At 56.2% G+C, this 17297-nt stretch overlaps 1 protein-coding gene across 2 annotated transcripts; it reads left to right on the plus strand.

Moving 5' to 3' along the window:
* Positions 1–6454: 6454 nt before the first annotated feature.
* On the plus strand, positions 6455–14528 carry PERM1 (PPARGC1 and ESRR induced regulator, muscle 1). Of its 2 annotated transcripts, none has more exons than XM_064678471.1 (4): positions 6455–6829; positions 7457–9790; positions 10902–11018; positions 12826–14528. In XM_064678471.1, the coding sequence occupies exons 2-4, from the start codon at positions 7459–7461 to the stop codon at positions 12903–12905; spliced, it is 2529 nt and encodes an 842-aa protein (XP_064534541.1). In that variant the 5' UTR covers positions 6455–6829; positions 7457–7458; the 3' UTR covers positions 12906–14528. The 2 variants fall into 2 exon arrangements, with proteins under 2 accessions (XP_064534541.1, XP_064534540.1); XM_064678470.1 differs by having other exon boundaries at positions 6456–6829; positions 7457–9817.
* The last annotated feature ends 2769 nt before the right edge of the window (positions 14529–17297 follow it).

The raw sequence follows: 17297 nt of genomic DNA on the forward strand, positions 1-17297 counted from the left end.
AAACCTTCAGCCCGAGGAGATAAAGACCACTGCCTGTGACTCTCCTGGCCGAGATTCTCCTCGGGGTTTTGTATTCAAAACGTGGAAACAAATTAAAGGAAGATCTATTCAGATTGGGGTTTTTAATTCCCTGACCAAAGGCAGCAGATTTCAGAATCAGGTGAACGGTGTAGTCACCTTGGGAAACCTTCAGCCTGCAGAGAGCTTGAGCTGTTTTGGCAGTGGCATTTGGACTCCTCAGGCTCTGGGGATGAGCCTGCACAGCGTGATGCTCCTGGCACAGCTCACCCCTCCACAGCTGGCACAATGTCACCGTCCCTTGCTGCCGTGTGCTGTGCCAGCATGTCCGTGGGGTCTTGGAAAGCCTTTTCCATGGGCAGAGGGGAGTGCAGCTCTCCGTAACAAGTATTTTGGGGGATTCCCATTGCACAGCCTCGGACTTCAGGGGGTTAATGCCGTCAGCTCTCCCAGGCTGATTTAATTCAAGCCAGACTGGAACACTCCTGGAGCTGGGACTCTCCCGCCCTGGGAGAGAGGGTGAGTGGAGCAGCGTGTGCAGGGAGCTACCGGTGTCTGTTGTGCTTTGCAACCTGACCTCTCCTCTGCTCTTTGAAGCTGCTGACAGTGGGTGGGCTGGGATCAGTGCAGTGGCCGATGTGCTGGGAGTTACAATAACACAACCGCGATGCCCCGTTCAGCCGGGAATGGGATCTGTTTGGAAGGGGGTGGGCAGAGCAGGGGTGAGGAACTCGGGACCTTGAGGGCTGACAGGGTCCTGCAGATGTGGAACAGCTTGTGTTCGGGGCTGGGGTGGGAGGAGAGGCCCTTTTAACCCAAAACATAATTAATCAGCGGCTTGGACAGAAAGCGGAGCTGTGGCTGCCGGTCCAGCTACCGTTGCCCTTTCCAGGCCCACAGCCAGAACAGGGAGGGGAGAACTTCCCCAAGCTGACACTCTGTCAGGAAGTCTCAGGTCCTTCTCCCTTCCCATGTCTCATCCTGGAGCTCTCTCTTGCTCCCGAGGGCCAGTGTCAGCCACCACTGCCTTTCCCTCCACTGCTCCATCCCAAAGCAGCCTCTCTCCCTCACATCATGTTGGGTGCAGGAGAGGAAGAGGAAGGACACCAAAGAGGTGGCCCAGGACACCAACTCACCCTCCTTTGAGACCTCATTGCAACCTACAGCTTCCTCATGAGGGGCAGGCACTGATCTTTCTGGTGACCAGTGACAGGAACAGCATGAAGCTGTGTCAGGAGAGGGTTAGGTTGGATATTAGGAAAATGTTCCTCACCCAGAGGGTGGTTGGGCACTGAACAGGCTCCCCAGGGCAGTGGGCATGACCCCAAGGCTGACAGCTCAAGGAGTGTTGAGCAACACCCTCAGACAAGTGGTGGGATTGTTGGGGTGTCCTGTGCAGGGCCAGAAGCTGGACTGGATGATCCCTTCCAGCTCAGGATATTCTGTGGTTCTGTGAGTTTTGCTTTATGCCTTTGCCACACGGTCTCAGAACCTCCACATCCCCAGCTGGGACTGCCCAAAATACCTCAGGTTTTCTATGATGTGCAGAGGCAGAACAGCCCTTACCCCAAAGCACTTTGGACGTTCGGTGACTGCAGAGCTCGGGCTGCTGCTGGCTCAGAGATTTGGACACCCACACGTGGCAGCTGGTGACCTACCTGCGTGGATCACTGAACATCTAATGTTCCAGCACAGGGCACGACAGCCTTGCTGTAGAGGCTCCCAACATGCTCAAGGCAGTGTTAGCAAAGACCCTGCTCTTCCAGCCTTATGGAACACGGATTTTCCCTTCCCCTAGAGGCACCACACCAGCTGGATGGGATGCTCAGCTTCCCCTACACCACCCTCCCCTACAGCCTGCAATCCTGACTACTCTGGTACCATCACAGCCCTAATGTCCTGGATACCTAAGACCCCTTTTTAGGATCACCACAGACCTTCTCCGTAGAATTTTAACCTCCACGGAGAAGGTTAAAAATCCAAGGGAAACTGCAAACTTTGTGGCTGTAAGTGACATCTAGTGGAAACGGCAGGGAAAATGAGTCCACAGGTAAAATACTGATCCCGTTGGATTCAGGGGTGAAACTGAGTCCTGTGAGTTGGAACTTCAGCCCAGCAGCTTCTTTTCAGGACTTGTGAAAAAACCACAATAGAATAGCTCTCTGTGCACGGGTATGACTTGCAGAGAGAGCTTGTCTCTCACACCAGTGAGCAATGTGAAAAGCGAGGTGGCTGTGACATGACAGCTGTCCCCTGGCCTTACAGCTGCTGTCCCCAAGCCGGGAGCACCACAGCCACCCAGACCATGCACTGGCCTGCTGCCACTGTGCTGCACTTTGGGTTAAAACAAGGGGCTGGGGTAACTTTGTACTGGTGGGTGTTGTGGTGATTTAGGTCTTGCCTGTCCTCTGGCAGTGAAGAACTGCTGCCAAGGGAGCAGCTACAGTCATGGAATCATGGTTTGGGTTGGAAGGGACCTTAAAGTTCATCCAGTTCCAACCACCTGCCATGGGCAGGGACACCTTCCACTGGACCAGGTTTCTCCAAGCCCCGGCCAACCTGTCCTTGGACACTTCCAGGGATCCAGGGGCAGCCACAACTTCTCTGGGCAACTTCTCTGCAGCCCTGTGGCTGCAGCTTTTCCTGACAGGTTCTGGGCACAGCCCTGGGGCAAGGGACAGTGTCCCACAGCCCCTGCAGAGAGGCAGAGCTGGGGAGTTCCTTGCAGAACCTGTCCCCCAGGGATGGTGCATCCAGGATCACGGATACTGAGCCCATCCACGTGCCCCTGAGGCAGCTGCCTGCCCTGTTTACCCTGCTTTCCTGGCATTGGAACCACCACCCCTGCCCCCGGGGCTGCCACCCCTGCCCTGGCTGGAAGGGTCCTGCCAGCACAGCGTGGATGTTGGCCCGGAGCTATTCTTGTGTAGAGCAAAGCCAAAGCTTGCAGGGAAATCTGAAACCCAGCGAGACTTGGATTAGCAACCCGAAACTCTGGCCAGGATACGAGCTTTTGGAAGAGCTTGGCAGAGTTTCAGGCAGAGTGCAGGCTGAGTTTCAAGTCAGCAGAGGCTGACCTTTGCGTGAGCCTGCTGCTGGCGGCTCGGGAAGCATGGGCTTGAATTTTAAGAGAGCCTGGGGAGCGAGTTTCAGGCAAAAAAAAAAAAATTAAAAAAAAAATCCACCAAAATAGTTAAAGGGTTTAGGCAAAAACAATGCAGAGAGTCTTATGGTTTGGGGGTGATAATTCCTGCTCACCTGCCCCCAAACCAGCAAAACCAGCCTGGTGGTTACAGCTTCCTTGCACTTCGAGTTTCAGCACAGAGTTAACCCCTTCCTCAGTGTGGAGGAGCTGCTCCTCCCAGGCTTTCCCTGGGGTAGATCTGGATTCCATGTCTGCTCCCTCCCTGTCTCAGGGGGAGGTCTCGTGGCAGTGAGGGTGCAAGGTCAGAGCTGTACCTGAGCAGCTCAGAATTCCCTAATCCGAGGACTGAGCTATCCATGTGGCAGTTTGTACCTCACAGGAATTTATGGAAGGGAACAAATGCATCAGATGAGGGGGAGATCACAAGATGGAACGGCTGGTGCTCTGAGAGCAGAGGACCAGAGTCCAGAGCCCAGCCAGAGACAGGCAGACAAGGCCAGGCACTATCAGTGACCGAGGCTGAAGGATGATCCAGCCAGAAAGGAAGAAGGCATGAGAAAATAACCACAAACACAGTCTGTCCTGGGCAGTTGGAAGCAGCAAGGGCCAACACTGTCTTGCTCCTGAAGCTGTGGACACATTTCGTTTTCCATTATGTTTTTATTTTTTTTCCATTGCTTTTCCTGCAAACTCATCTCTCTTCCTCCCCTCACACACAGCATGTGATGGGTGTAGATCAGGGCAGGGAGGACATCTTCGTAATCAAACCCACATTTCTCTGCACTGTCTGTGTTGTCTCACAGTGAATTCAGCCAAACCCCCATACTCGTGATGTTTTAGTGCTGGTTTTAAGAGCTGCATGAAGGTGGAATTTTCCCAAATGGAGTTTCCTGGATAGGAAATTGGTTATCTCAGAGTATTATTCCATAAAGCTCTGAAAGCTCCTTTCCCAGAAGTCAAAATCCCTTTACACTTGGAGTAATAAATGTGGAGCTTGAAGCCACAGAACGGGTCTTTATCCCAAAGGAAGTGCCCTCCATGGCACTCCTGGTTTTCCTCCCTAGACCCCTTTTCCATGCCCTTGACCCTGACTCTTTCTCCCACGCTGTGTCCTGTGATATGAGGCACAGAGAGGGGCCTCATCTGCTGCTTTATTTCAGGCCCATCTCTAATTACACACTGACATTAGTTATTTATATAATGTCCTTAATACCACAGCGTCAACCCTGGAGGTGCTGGGACGAGCTGCTGGGAGGCTCTGCCCTCCTGGCTCTGCCCACGGCAGGTGCCATCCACTGGATGGTGCTGGAGCAGCCCTGTGGCAATCCCAGCATCTGGCATCACCTCCTCGGGAGAGCCGGAGCCAGGTATCCCAGAGAGGCACCACGTGCCAGAAGGAAATCGGAGCCGGGCTGTCCAGGCTGCCACTGTTGGATGTCCTTGGCAGGCAGCACCGTGCCCCTCGGGGCAGGGTGCCATGCCCTTGAAGGCCACGCTGGGCTTTTATCCCCCCCGGAGGAAGGCAGGGAAGCGGCGGCAGATGTGTCATCTCCCCAAGGACAGCGCGCGCGGGCTTCGCCCTGGACAGCTAAATAAATAGCGGGATGTCTCCTGCGCTGAGACTTGTTTGTGTCTGGGGGGCCGGGGTGGGCCGTGTGGCGGGGTGTGTGCAGTTCCTGTGGGGTTTGGAGCGTGGCTGCCCCGGCGCTGGGTTTGCAATGTGACGCTGATAACGCGGGCCGCCAGCCCACTGCTGGCTCCCAGTTCCGTCTCGCTGCCTCTGCCCCTTTCATGTTCTCTGCTGCGGTTTGCAAGGCTGAGTTTAAAGGTTTCTCTGACTAACCCTGGCTGCCGGGCTCAAAGGGAAGGAAGTCGACTGCAGCCAAGAAAAGGAAGCCAGTTGGTTTCCCTTCTGCGTCTGCGAGTTGTGTGAGGGGGAGAAGGGTGTAGCCAGATCAGACGTGAGATAGGATGGGAAGGCAGCAGACCTCTTTCCTTCCATATTTTCTCGGCTGGACAAGCTCCCTGCATGCGTCAGCCTGGAGCAGGGAGAAGGGAAGCGTGTCCTGGTCAATATTTACCCCTTGATTCCAGCTGCTGGTGGGCTGGACCCTCCTGGCTCGCTGCCGGGCTGTGCAGTGTGAGGCGGCAACCACGACGGGGAGCTTCCATCCCGCGGGATGGCCGGGGCTGGCAGGGCTGGCAGGACAGGGCAGGAGGTTCCCTCCTCCCAGCTGGAGCTAGCTGCTGGCCCCGGCTCCCTGGAATGTGCGTCCTGGCACGGCCAGCACCCCAGCCCGGCTGAGGACCCCTGAGGTGGATGCAGAGCATGTGGGTCCCTCTTGGTTCCTACAGCATTCCAGGACCCCTGAGGGGGGTTCAGAGCATGTGAGTCCCTTTTAGATCCCCACAGAACCCCCGAGGCAGATGCAGAGCATGTGGGACCCTCTTGACTCCCGCAAGCATCTGCAAGACTCCTGAGGTGGATGCAGAGCATGTGGGTCCCTCTCAGCACCCAGAGCAACTACAAGACCCTCGAGGCGGTTGCAGAGCATGTGGGTCCCTCTTGGGACCCCCAAAGTGGATGCAGAGCATGTGGGTCTTTCGTGGCTCTCCCACAACATCTATGGGACCCCCCAAGGTGGGTGCAGAGCATGTGGGTCCCTCTTGGCTTCTGTAGCATCTGCAGGACCCCCAAAGTGTAGGCAGAGCACATGGGTCCCTCTCAGCTCCCACAGCATCTACAACAGTGGCCGTCTCCAGTTGTGGGGGCTGCAGCACCCTGGTGGCAGAAGAAGTGACCAGAGCCTTGGGGCAGTGCTGGCCCCCCTGGGTTGGGGCTCACACTCACAGCCACTGTCCTGCAGCAGCTATTTCTGGCCCCTGGGACAGGGAGGGCATGTGGTGGGAGGCAGCTCCGGGGCTCGTGGGAGCTGAGGGCTATTTCTGGCTCTGGTTGCTGACCTGCCAGGCCACCCTCGGCCAGTAACTCCCTCGTGCCAGGCTCACCCAGAGCCTCCAGCCCCAGGCTCCCTCCAGCACATGGACCAGGTGTCCCTGGGCGGTGTGGGACGGCTGCCACACGCACCCTGCAAGGTTTGTCACAAGACCTGACTGTGATCTTTTGATGCAGGCTGGCAGTAAGTGCCCTGGGAGTGCTCTCAGAGGGTGAACCATGCCCTGGGGCGTGCTTTTGTCATCTTGGAAATGACGACTGAGGCAAGGGGTGGGTGTGTGTGGGAAAAAGGACAGTCACTGCCACCCAGGTGTCCCACTCCCTCATGTGATGAAAGGTGTGAGCTCCGAGGCCTTTGCCCCCTCTCCATTGGCCGTCCCATGGAGCGATCCCAGGCTGAGGGCAGAAGGGAGCAGTGGGCATCAGGAGTGGTCCCCAAACGTGGCTGTGGGACAGACACACATTGGCTGATGCCCTGACATGTCCCCCACCAGCTTCTATATATGGGCCTGCCCTCTCTGAACCCACCGCACTCGGCTCTCAAGTGACACGCTGGGGAGGGAGGGGGGGTCTATTTTTAGCCCCTGAATGGATCTGTGCTGGAGCCGAGCTCTCTGCCCCCGTCAAGGGTACGGCATCATGTTGTGCTGGGAGGATTTTCCTGCGTGGCTCTTTGAATGGCTCCATCCCCACCTTAGGTCGGGGTACAGGTAGGATTCAGCTTTGTGGTCTCTCTGCTGCTTCTGCTGCTGGATCCCCACTGTTTTGGGCTCTGTTGCAAGTCCCTCCCCGGGGCCATGGCTATGGAAGGAGCTGCCATAGCTTGCTGGAATGTCCTGTTTGGAGTGTGCTTCGTGCTCCCCTCCTGCATGATGCTGTGGCAGCAGGAATGCTCAAGAACAGAAATCTCACAGTTTTTAAAATGGGTCGTAGGCAAGAGGAGTAGGAAAGGGGTGTGTGAGGTGTGATGCTGCTGTGCTGCTGTGGAGAGAATCCCAAACCTTCTGTGCAGCTGTGGAGAGAATCCCAACCCCTCTGTGCTGCCGTGCCCGGGGAGCAGAGGCAGCAGGGACCAGAGGGGGGTAGCAGTGGTCTCTCTCACTGCTGGCTGGGTTATGGTCCAGCACAGCCATCCCCATCCTGCTGAGTCTGCCAGGAGCTGGAATTTCAGCTGGAAAGATGGGAGGATGAGTGAGGATGAATGAATGCAGATGGCAGGGAAGGAACCCGTGGGGACAGGATTAGGGGCACACACCTCACCTATGTCTGCCAACACTAGTGCCACCTCCTCATGCCCTCATCTCTCCCCCCCCCTCCACTTTGCTTTCCCGCTGCAGGCATGGATAACTTCGAGTACAGCATCCAGCTGAACGACAGGGAATGGGCTGAGTTCTTCTTGGCCTCAGAGGAGTGCAACCTCGCCCCGGCCTCGCTGGCCACGGCCGAGGAGCAGTGCCTCAGTGACATTGAGCAAGGGGACGGCCACGCCAGCCCCGACAGGCTGATCCCAGCCGGGGAGGGCAGCGAGCCAGCGCCTGGCACGGGGAGCTCTGCCCCACGTGGGGTGCCCGGAGACACCCCCCTGCGCTGGCAGGCCGGTGGGCACCTCTCCCCGCCGGAGCTGCTGTCGGGCAGCGAGGACGAAGCGGAGCTGGGCTCGGTCGGCAGGTTCCTGTGTGAGAGTGACCAGCCCGGCTGCCCGTCCGGCCCTGCCATGCCCAGCGCACAGAGGAGGCAGCCCCCTCGCCCCCCTGCAGCCCCCCTGGCCGGCCAGGCTGGTGGCACAGCCCAGGGTAACCCGGGGCAGGACGCAGCAGGTGAAGCAGCAGCGTCGGAGAAAGGAGCGGCTGGAGGCAGCCGGGACATGGAGACCCCCAACACTCCAAGCGCCCCTGAGCCGGGAGGGGGCACAGGAGGGGGACAACCCCATGGCAGCGAGGTGGTGGCACAGCCGAGGACTCCGGCGGGGGGTAGTTCACCAGCACCCCCTGCCAGGAAAAGGCATCCCAGCGCTTCCCACTCGGAGCCCAAGCTGCGGGGACCCTCGTGTGACCCCCCCAGCCCATCCCCAGGGGCTGTGCAGGAGGAGGCGAGCAGGGAGAGGGCGGGGGCCGAGCAGAGCTCCCCGGCCGGGTCCCCCAGCGTGGTGAGGCCCAAGGTGCCGGGGCAGCAGAAGAAGAGCCGCAAGCAGCGCGGGGCCAGCACTGCCGAGGGGGACAGGGAGCCGGGGGGGGCTGCGGCTCAGGGGCCCACACAGGGACCCGGGAAGGCACCTCCGGGCTCGCCAATGTCCTCTCGGAAGAGCAAAGGGAAGGAGAAGGCGGCCAAGGCGGCTTTGGGGAGGATGAGCAGTGAGGAGGCGGCGGAGAGCAAGCCGCCGGTGCCCGGCCCTGGCGTGAATGAGGGGGATCCAGCCGGGAGTGCTCCCCCGAGGCAGAAGGGGAAGGAGCCAGGGGCACAGTCCCCAGGGAAGACAAAGGCCACCAAGCCCTCAAAGGCAGGGCAGGCTGGTGGCTTGGGCGTACGTGACGGTGCACCAGTGATCCCTGACAACGGAGCCCTGGCTCCTTCGGGAGAGGCATGCCAGGAGATGCCAGGGAAGCCTCTCCAACCCAAGAGCATGGCAGCTTTCGGAGGGGATGCTGCTGAGGGAGCCTGGAGGGATCCTGCAGCTGAGATCCCTGGAGTCCTTGCAGCTGAGATCCCTGGGGTCCCTGCAGTTAAGATCCCTGGAGTCCCTGCAGCTGAGATCCCTGGAGTCCCTGCAGCTGAGATCCCTGCGGTTCCTGCAGCTCAGATCCCTGCAGTTCCTGCAGCTGAGATCCCTGGAGTCCCTGCAGCCGAGATCCCTGTGGTTCCTGCAGCTGAGATCTCTGTGGTTCCTGCAGCTGAGATCCCCAGGAAGCCCTCAGAGATCCCCGTGGTTCCTTCAATTGAAATCCCTTGGGAGCCTGCCCCTGAGATTCCCAGGAAGCCTTCATCTGGGATCCCCAGGTCTCCTCCTATTGACATCCCTAGGAAGACTGCAGCTGGGATCCCCAGTGTTGCTACTCCTGAGATCCCCTGGGGACCTGCCCCTGAGATCCCCAGGAAGCTGAGCCCCCCGTGCTTTGCAGATGGGGCTTCTGCAAGGTCAAACACCCTGGATGTGACCTGGCCTGAGATGTATGACTATTTTTTCTGTGATTCCCAAGAGGAAGAAGAACTGGGGAGCTCAGTGGAGGGGCGGAGATCACCCTTGCAAAGGGAAATATCCTGGCCTGAACTGTACGAGTATTTTTTCAATGAACCAGAAGGAAACAGGAAAAAAGTCAAAGGTAAAGACAGGAAAAGAAAGAAGTTCAGCAGCTTGGACCACACTGGGCTGCAAAATGAGGATCCCAGCTCAGCTGCAGTCAAGGACACTGTGATTATCTCAGTCCCCGAGGTGTGTGAACACTTCTTCCCAGAGACACCTAGGAACAGGATGGGCTGGAGAGGGATTTTCTCCATCGCTCCAGCCTCCGAGGTGAGGAGAGCTGTGGGGGCTCTGAAGTCCCTCCTGCAAAGGCAAATCCACCCCGACAGCGGCCAAGGCCCAGCCTCCCAGGCTCTGGTGCCGAGAGGATCCGCAGAGAAGTTCGCCCTCGTCCCACTGGCTCCCCCGGGAAGAGGCCAGGTGTGGCCAGAGGGTGAGGAGATGGCCCTTGCACTGAGAGGTAAAGCATGTTATCGCCTGCAGGGATGTGTCCCATGCTGTGTCACGCTGGCTCTCCCTTGGGATGCTCCCACTGTCCCCGTGCCAAGCTGCTGGCCAGGTCCTGCAGGCTGGCTCCCAGCACTGCAGCAGGCATGGACAGGGAATCTGGGACTTTAAAAAACATGCTCTGAATTCAAAAAACACCCTCCAGAGACCCTCCAGAGGTCACCTGAACGTTGACTGTTCCTGGAGGCAAGTGAGAGAAACAGGAATAAAGGGAGAGAAGTTTGACCCACGAGGACAGCCAGTGTATTTGTCTTACAGCTTATATGATGCTTGGAGCCACAGGGCCTCGTAGTTAATATTAAACCCAAACAGTGAGTGAGTCATTCCAAAGGGTGCCTCAAAATAGAGCTTCCAGTTGGTTTGCAAGGAGAAAAGCCCCTTTGCCGTGGTCACAGATAATTAGGAAGTCAGTTTTAATTAAAGGCCTGATCAAATAAACATGGGAGCAAAAATAACCTACTCTTACAGCATGAAGTTCCAGGCTGGAAATCCGTCAGGGGAGGAAATTTAGAGCGCTCAGGGATGTCCCCATCCCTGGACTTAGCAGGAGGTGGGAGTGGGGTGGGATCAGTGAGATGCTGAGCACTGGTGCTTCTCAGGGGAATAGATGTTGTTCCAGAACAGTGTGTGCCTTTGGGCACTGTCTGGCAGGAAGGAGCCCTTGCCCAGAGGTCCTCAGGAATCACTTTCTCCTAAATCTACTCCCCAGATCCACTTCCAGCCACCACACTGCTCTGGGAAGATACACAGGGAGGTGTGAGGCAGCCAGAGGCCCTGGGGTGGTATTAACAAACATTTGCCTCAGGGTCTTAAGTCTAAAACTGTGAGAGGTGAAAAATGCGCCCCTCACCTTAGGAAACATAACTGAGTCCTAAATAGACACATTTGACTTGACAAACAGTGGGAAAAAAAGTCTCCAGGGAGGGAAAATGTGTGACAACGACGTGACTCCCTGGGAGCGCGAGGGACTCGTGTCCCAGAGGGACACGCGGGGGCTGTGGCATAAAACCCCAAACCTCGTGCTCCTCTTCTGGCAGGGACAGCAGAGGATCCACGAGTGCTGACCCACAAAGACATGTGCCTGGTGTTCTGTGCCTTTGCATCCTGGGCAGTGAAGACATCTGACCTGCAGGCTCCGGATGCCTGGAAGACCAGTACGTACAGTGCCCGGCCCGGCGGGAGAGGGGCGGGAATGACTTCGTGGAAGACTTGGCAGGGAGAAAGGCAGGGGATACAAATACACCCACTGCTGCCTGTGGGAAAGTGCAGGCACTTCCCTGCTTTTCCAGAGAAGTGTCCTTTTAATGCCTTGCCTCTCCGGTGGAGTGGCAGCCCTGATTCCTGCTCACTCACATTGTCCTTTCCCCACACCAAGTGGCTGCTGACAGGAGCTGAGCTGTAGGACAAGTCTATCCCCAGCCTTGGCCCTGCTGCTGACAGGGACCAGGAGCAGTTTGTCAGGAGAAGAGAGGCTTCTTTAGGGTCTGTGCTGGCTAGCAGCGGGATCAGGACCTGGAGTGTGCAGGTTTAGGCTCCCTCATCTCAGCTGGAACAAGTGCATGTGTTTTTTCAAATGTGCTATGAAGATATAACCTTCTTTCTAAATACAGCTTAGCTGAAGTATTATCCTGGTGCACTGAGTCCTGCAGGTAAATGGAGCTCTGTTGGATCCTCTCCTCTCCAACCACGACATTGGGATAGGTGGTGGGAAGAGAGGAAGCTCGGGAATCACAAATTTGCTGAGTCCCCCCAGGAGTGCGGGTGGCTGGATGAGCAGGGAATGGGGCAGTGAGAGCAGCATTCCTCATTCCTACCCTGGATGCAGCAGCTGAGTGCAGGGTCCAGCCCTGGAGAGCCCCTTCCATGGGGTGAGATGCTGGGAATGAGGCTCTCCTGCTGCTTGTCCAGGAGGAGGAATGTTCCCCACTAAGGTCACACAGGAAGCTGACACCCTGGGCTGAGAATAGCTCATTAGCTAAGGCTGCTCAGTGCCATCATCACAAGGAGCTTTTGGCCTGCTCCTCCTTGTCTTCTGGGTATGGGATGGTGGACGTGGCCTCGGGGAGGTGAGAAAAGTGGGATACGGGTCCTCGTGCCCTCGGGATCACATAACCCTGGTGAGGACGGGAGATGGGAGGCAGTTCCACCTAGTCCTGGACTAGTCATTCTCTTTAGGCATCCTAGGTTCCAGCTGAATTTCCCTGTTTCTGTCCCTCTAACACATAAATCAAAATCAAGTCTGAATTTAAACTGGGAACTCCAAAGGCATGGCTTGGGTTCCCAGTTTTGCTTGGGAATTTAATCTCTCTTATAAACCAACCTAAAACATTGGCTGACAGTACAGAGAAAAGCTTGATTCTATGTATAATCCCCATTAGTTATTTGTTGTATCTCTACATTTTTTGTTTTGGGTATTTTCTGCTTTTGGCTGGGATCATAAAATCCCCAGATAATCCACAAAATGGTATTTTTCTGGCATCTTCATGGTCAAACAGGAGTAGAAAATGAAGGGACTGTCCTGAAGCCCTGGTGAGATTTTCTACTTTGTCTTCCTCATCCAGGATTAAACCTGTGCATCCAACCAGTCCATTAAATCTCCACCTGAACCTGTGTATCCAACCAGTGCACATCCCTACCCCACACAGGGAGCCTATTTAATGTTTCCCTGAAAAAAAAGCCGTTTGCTGTGGAATGGTGGTGGGATCCATGTGCCCAAACTACAGCACCAGATGTGGGCAGCCAGGCTGTGGGTGTCTGGGAATGCACTGGGAATAAATTCGGTGTGGAGGGGATGAAAAACAAAGGCAGGAGGAGACTGGGGGAGGGAGGGGAGTGACTCCTCTATGGCCCACAGAACAGGGTGGGCCAAGCAGCTTGTGGTCTGCAGGTCTGGAAAAAAGATCTTTGGGTTTGGAAGAAGCACCCAGACTAACTGTGGGAATGTGTTGGGCTCTTTTCCAGTGTTCCTGGCGAGTTTTGGCACGCTCTCTGCCATCCGCTACTTCCGGAGGCAGGTCAGAGAAGGACAACCCCGGACTTAGGCTCAGCCCACACTGGAGGTGCTTCCTGGGGACAGGTGGGCACGGTGGAGGCAGAGACTGGGGGCTTTGTTCTTGGACAGTGTGAGAAGCCTGGATCCCAGCACCAAGACTTCTCTGGACCCATCCCTACACGGGACAGGACGTCACAGGAAGCAGGATCGTTCCGGTGACAGGAATTGATGGCACGGTAGGCAGTCGGTACCTGTACTGGAGAAAAGGGGAGCCCAGCCTGGGCTGGCTCTGGTCTTTCCTTGCACTCTCCTGGGACACTCCCTAGGAGCAGCCAGTGTCTGTTCCAGGGCACTGCTTATCCCTCCTCCCCGCTGAAGTCACCTGGTGGCAAAGGAAGGCACTGACTGGTGGTGGAGGGAGGTGAGGGCAAAAGAAACCAGGAAAGTGCTTCATTGGTATGAAAGAGATGGGATATCTGTGAAGGAAGAGTGGAGAGAGTTTTGGGAAGAGCTGTCTGTCCAAACATGGGGCTTGGCTAAGCATGTGCTGGCTGGGCAGCAGCTAAAGGGGGATGGAGGGGCCGCTCTCCTGGCAGAGCCCAGGGCTCCCATGTCTGGTTTGGCTCACTGCAGGAGGACTCATCCTCTTGGAATTCACTCCTAGAAGTCACAGCTCAGTGTAACAGTTCAGGAGGCTGAGATAAGGTTTCTGTTCCATGCAGCCACCTCAGCCCTGCTGAGCCAGAGCCACGTCTGTCCCCGTGGGTGAGGAGCACCCACTACAAGGACACATCCCAAACCCGTAGGCAGAGGATGGAGGGGGGTCACACAGCCAGAGCCAGGGAAAGGGGCAGCAGGAAGGGTTCTGCAGGAGATGCACAGGATGGAAAGGGGCAGCAGAGAAAGGGGCTGAGCTCAGGGAAGTCTCAGGAAAGAGCCCTGACGAGGACAGGAGCATGTCGGAGAGGAGGAAGAAGCATGTGTACGTGTTTGGCTCTGCCCAAACCACACAAAGGGTCTGGATATATGACTTGTTCCCTCTTCTGCCTCCCACCCTGGAGGGGTAAAATTGGCTGGGGGAGATGTGGGGTGAGGGGTTGCTGTGGCTGAGTCTGTAACCTGGGGGCCTGGGAAGGGCTCGAGGGGGCCCAGAATGGAAGGTGGGGTGAAAAATAAAAAGGAAGCAATTCAGTTCCTCCCCTGTCTCCAGTGCCTTCCTCATCACTCAAGGGCATTATTCATGAGGGTTTTTCTTGACTCCCAAGTCTGGTAACAGCATGAATGTAAGATTAAGCACTCAGGGACCAGATCCACAAAGGTACTAAGGAAAATCATCCCAGAATACCAGTGTGGATCTGCCTGTGAGCTTTATAAGAATGATGTGGTGATGTTTGTCTCATGAAACCAGAGAGGGGAGGTTTAGCTCTTTCCTTGTAATGCAGAGTGCCATGCAATTTTAATGTGTGTAGGGATGGACTGAAGACCATGTATTGTTGCTGATAAGAGAGCACACTGTGCAATTGTGCAGTGAGATATATAACTGTAAGTAGTGAGAGAGATGTACAGGCTCTATATGGACTATAGCAGCTGTATATCCAGTAAGAGGAGTTTTGTGGAGGAGAAGAACAGATAAAACATGCTGGAAGCTTCTAATAAAGTTCTATTTCATTTACTACTTTTGTGTGCATTCCTCTGTCTGCATGGTGGGTGTGGGAAACCGTTGAGTGAGTACTGAGTTTTAAAGAATGAGAAATCAATGCATTATGTGTCTGTTGATACAAAACTGCAGGAGCTGATGGGCTGGTTTTTGGAGCCCTGGAGGACAGAGCATGCAGGGAGATGGGCTGTGTCTCCTCTGCTTGGCTCAGTCCCCATGCCTGCCCCTCCGAGACACATCTTGGCTGTCACATGTCGCTAACAGCCTGTTCCAGAGAACCCTCCTGCCTCAGAAGCTCTCAGCTTCTCTTCAGACGGCTCCTCAGGGCCCTCTGAACAGATCAGTGAGCACAAGTCAGTGCCCAGCAGCAGCTCCTGCCTTCGGTCCATCGACCCTCATCACCTCCGTGCTCCCTGATCCCACTCTCCAGCCCGGGCTGCATCCAGGAACACCTGGCACTGCCTCCTCAGAAATGCCCAGCAGACCTGCTGCCTGCACCAAGCAGGAGCACAGGGGGGGCTGAAGCATTCCATATGCTCTGGTTTACTGTTTATCCAGCCATAATCCGTGAAGCTCTCCCCGCCTTCTCCGTGGCAGGTGGGAACAGCAGCCGGGGGAAGGCGGGTGGGAGACGGGGAACAGCTGGAGGAGTCAGGCACTTCCATTGTGCTGGGCTTTCCTGGGAGGCTGTCACAGCAGGAAAGGGCAGAGGAGGAGGGCAGCAGGCAGGGAAGGGGGCTCTGGCACTGCCATCTCAGGACCCTGACAGGCCTCAGGGGCTCTGGCTCTTCCTGGCAGTTCTCACACAGGACAGGTTCCCCAGGGTGAGGGCAGAGCTCAGCCCTGCTTGCTCGGTTTGAATTTTTCAGATTTTGTGTTTTCTAGCCTTGCCACAGAGATCTGGAGGAAAGAATGTTTTCCCTTCCCCTGTGCAGGTGCAGGAACAGCTCATTTCCCTCCTGGCCATGTACAGTACTGCCAGGTGCAACGCTGGCAGATAATAAAGGATTGTGTCAAAAATCACTGAATTTAATACTTGGCTGAGTGGTTTGTGTCTGTCTCAGTGATTGCAAAGTTGGCTTGGAGGTCTCACTGGAACTGGGAGGGTTTCTGGCCAGAAACCATAATGTTGAAGACATTTTTGATGCCATTAGCTGCTCCAAGGAGGGGCTCTGCGCTGGCATGTGGGGAGTCTGCCCGATCCCATATCAGCTGGATCTTTCCTAAGGGATGCCCTGGCTTTGGGGACCTCCTGTTCCCAGTGCCCCAATCCAGAGATGAGCCATACACAGCCAAACATGGCACTTGGGGTGGGAAAAGCAGCTCCTGGCTGTCCCTGACCTGCACAAGCAGGGAAAGGCATAGTGGCACCAACTGCATGTTTTCCCACTCCAAAGGATATGAGGTATATCCCACCCTCTTAATGCCTCTGTCCCAGTGCTGTTTCTTTCCAGGAGAGCTGAGCACTCCTGTTGTGCTGCAGGTAACATGAGGTGCCTGTCACCCTTTGCCTGTCTGTGATAATTGGTGTCTGATCCTTTCCAGCCTGGACTGGGAGATGTCAGTATGATTTGGCACCTCTGCCTGCTAAAAGTTACCAGAGGTGCCAGATGATCCAGCAGGTTACAGGTGCATTTCACACTCCTTTTGATCTGTGCTGGAAGAAGTGGATGAGATAAATATTTCAGGAGATGGATGTTTTCGGCTGACTGCAGAAGTGAAAGGAATTACTGAAAAGATCTTGCTGGTATCAGGAGATCAGCTCTGGGAGAGTGTGCTGTGCTCAGTCAAGCAGCAGTGTCCCTCAAGGAAACCAGCCCGGGCTTGCCTGCAATTTTAATGCTTGGTTTATTCTCCGACCTTTTAAGCCCTCTCCTTTCCCTCCACGGCGAGGCCGATGCGCCTGTATCTCATCCCGGAGGGAGCAGCCAGGACCTCACCATCTTTTTTTTGCAACAGCAGCAGCCACGGCAACAGCAGCGACCTTTCGGTGCATCCTCGGGGCCGCGGGGCCGCTCTCCCTGCTCCGGACAGGCCGGAGGTGGGACCTGTGCCACCCCTGCCCGCCGCTCTGCCTCGCACGTAGCTCCCTCATCTGACACCTCGCCTTGCCAAGCGCATGAAAAAGTCAGGCAGGTGCACCCCGAGGGACCGGCTCCGTGTTTCATCCGGACACACCGTGTGCCGGAGCCCCGCTGGAAGCAGGAGAAGCCTCTCCCCCCTTCTTCCCGGCGATCGCTTTTGTCGGAGCGGCTCCTTCGCTCTTTTATTTCTTTTGCTTCGTCTCTCTGCGATAAAACCCGGGCGAAGCTTCCCACGGACATTCCCGTGGCCGTTTCCGAGCCGTGACTGGCTTCTCGGTGGAGTTCAGAGGGATTTTGGGGGGTTTGGTGCTGTGCCAGAGCCGGGGGGGAGCAGTGACCCCCCTCTTATCTCGGACAGACAGAAGCGCCAGTTGCTCGGGTCGCTTGGCCAGCCCCGCGATCCTGACATATTCTGGTGGATTCTCCCACCCACAGGGCAGTGAGGGAGTTGCTCGTCGCGGACCAGAGCAGATCCTGCACATCCTCCTGGTGTCCTGGGAGCGGGTTTGCCCAGCGGGTCCTTCCCAAACCTCAGCCGTCCATACAAACTGCTCCCCAAGGAATTCCCCAACCCCCGAGTGCCTTTGTAAAGACGACAAAAAGATGGGCAGCGGGGCTCACTTGCTACACCTTGTGTTCATTACAGAGGCTTTTCTCCCAGTTCCTGAAGCCAGAGGAGCAGGTTGCAAGCTCCACTTTA

Source organism: Pseudopipra pipra, chromosome 22 (genome assembly GCF_036250125.1).
Source record: "Pseudopipra pipra isolate bDixPip1 chromosome 22, bDixPip1.hap1, whole genome shotgun sequence".
Lineage (NCBI taxonomy): Eukaryota > Metazoa > Chordata > Aves > Passeriformes > Pipridae > Pseudopipra > Pseudopipra pipra.

What these genes read in the sequence shown, in the direction of transcription:
- PERM1 (XM_064678470.1), top strand. Translation starts at nt 7,459, where the DNA reads ATGGATAACTTCGAGTACAGCATCCAGCTGAACGACAGGGAATGGGCT. An exon ending in GATGGCCCTTGCACTGAGAG is followed by an intron (nt 9,818 to 10,901) that starts GTAAAGCATGTT and finishes CTCTTCTGGCAG; the next exon opens with GGACAGCAGAGGATCCACGA. An exon ending in TCCGGATGCCTGGAAGACCA is followed by an intron (nt 11,019 to 12,825) that starts GTACGTACAGTG and finishes GCTCTTTTCCAG; the next exon opens with TGTTCCTGGCGAGTTTTGGC.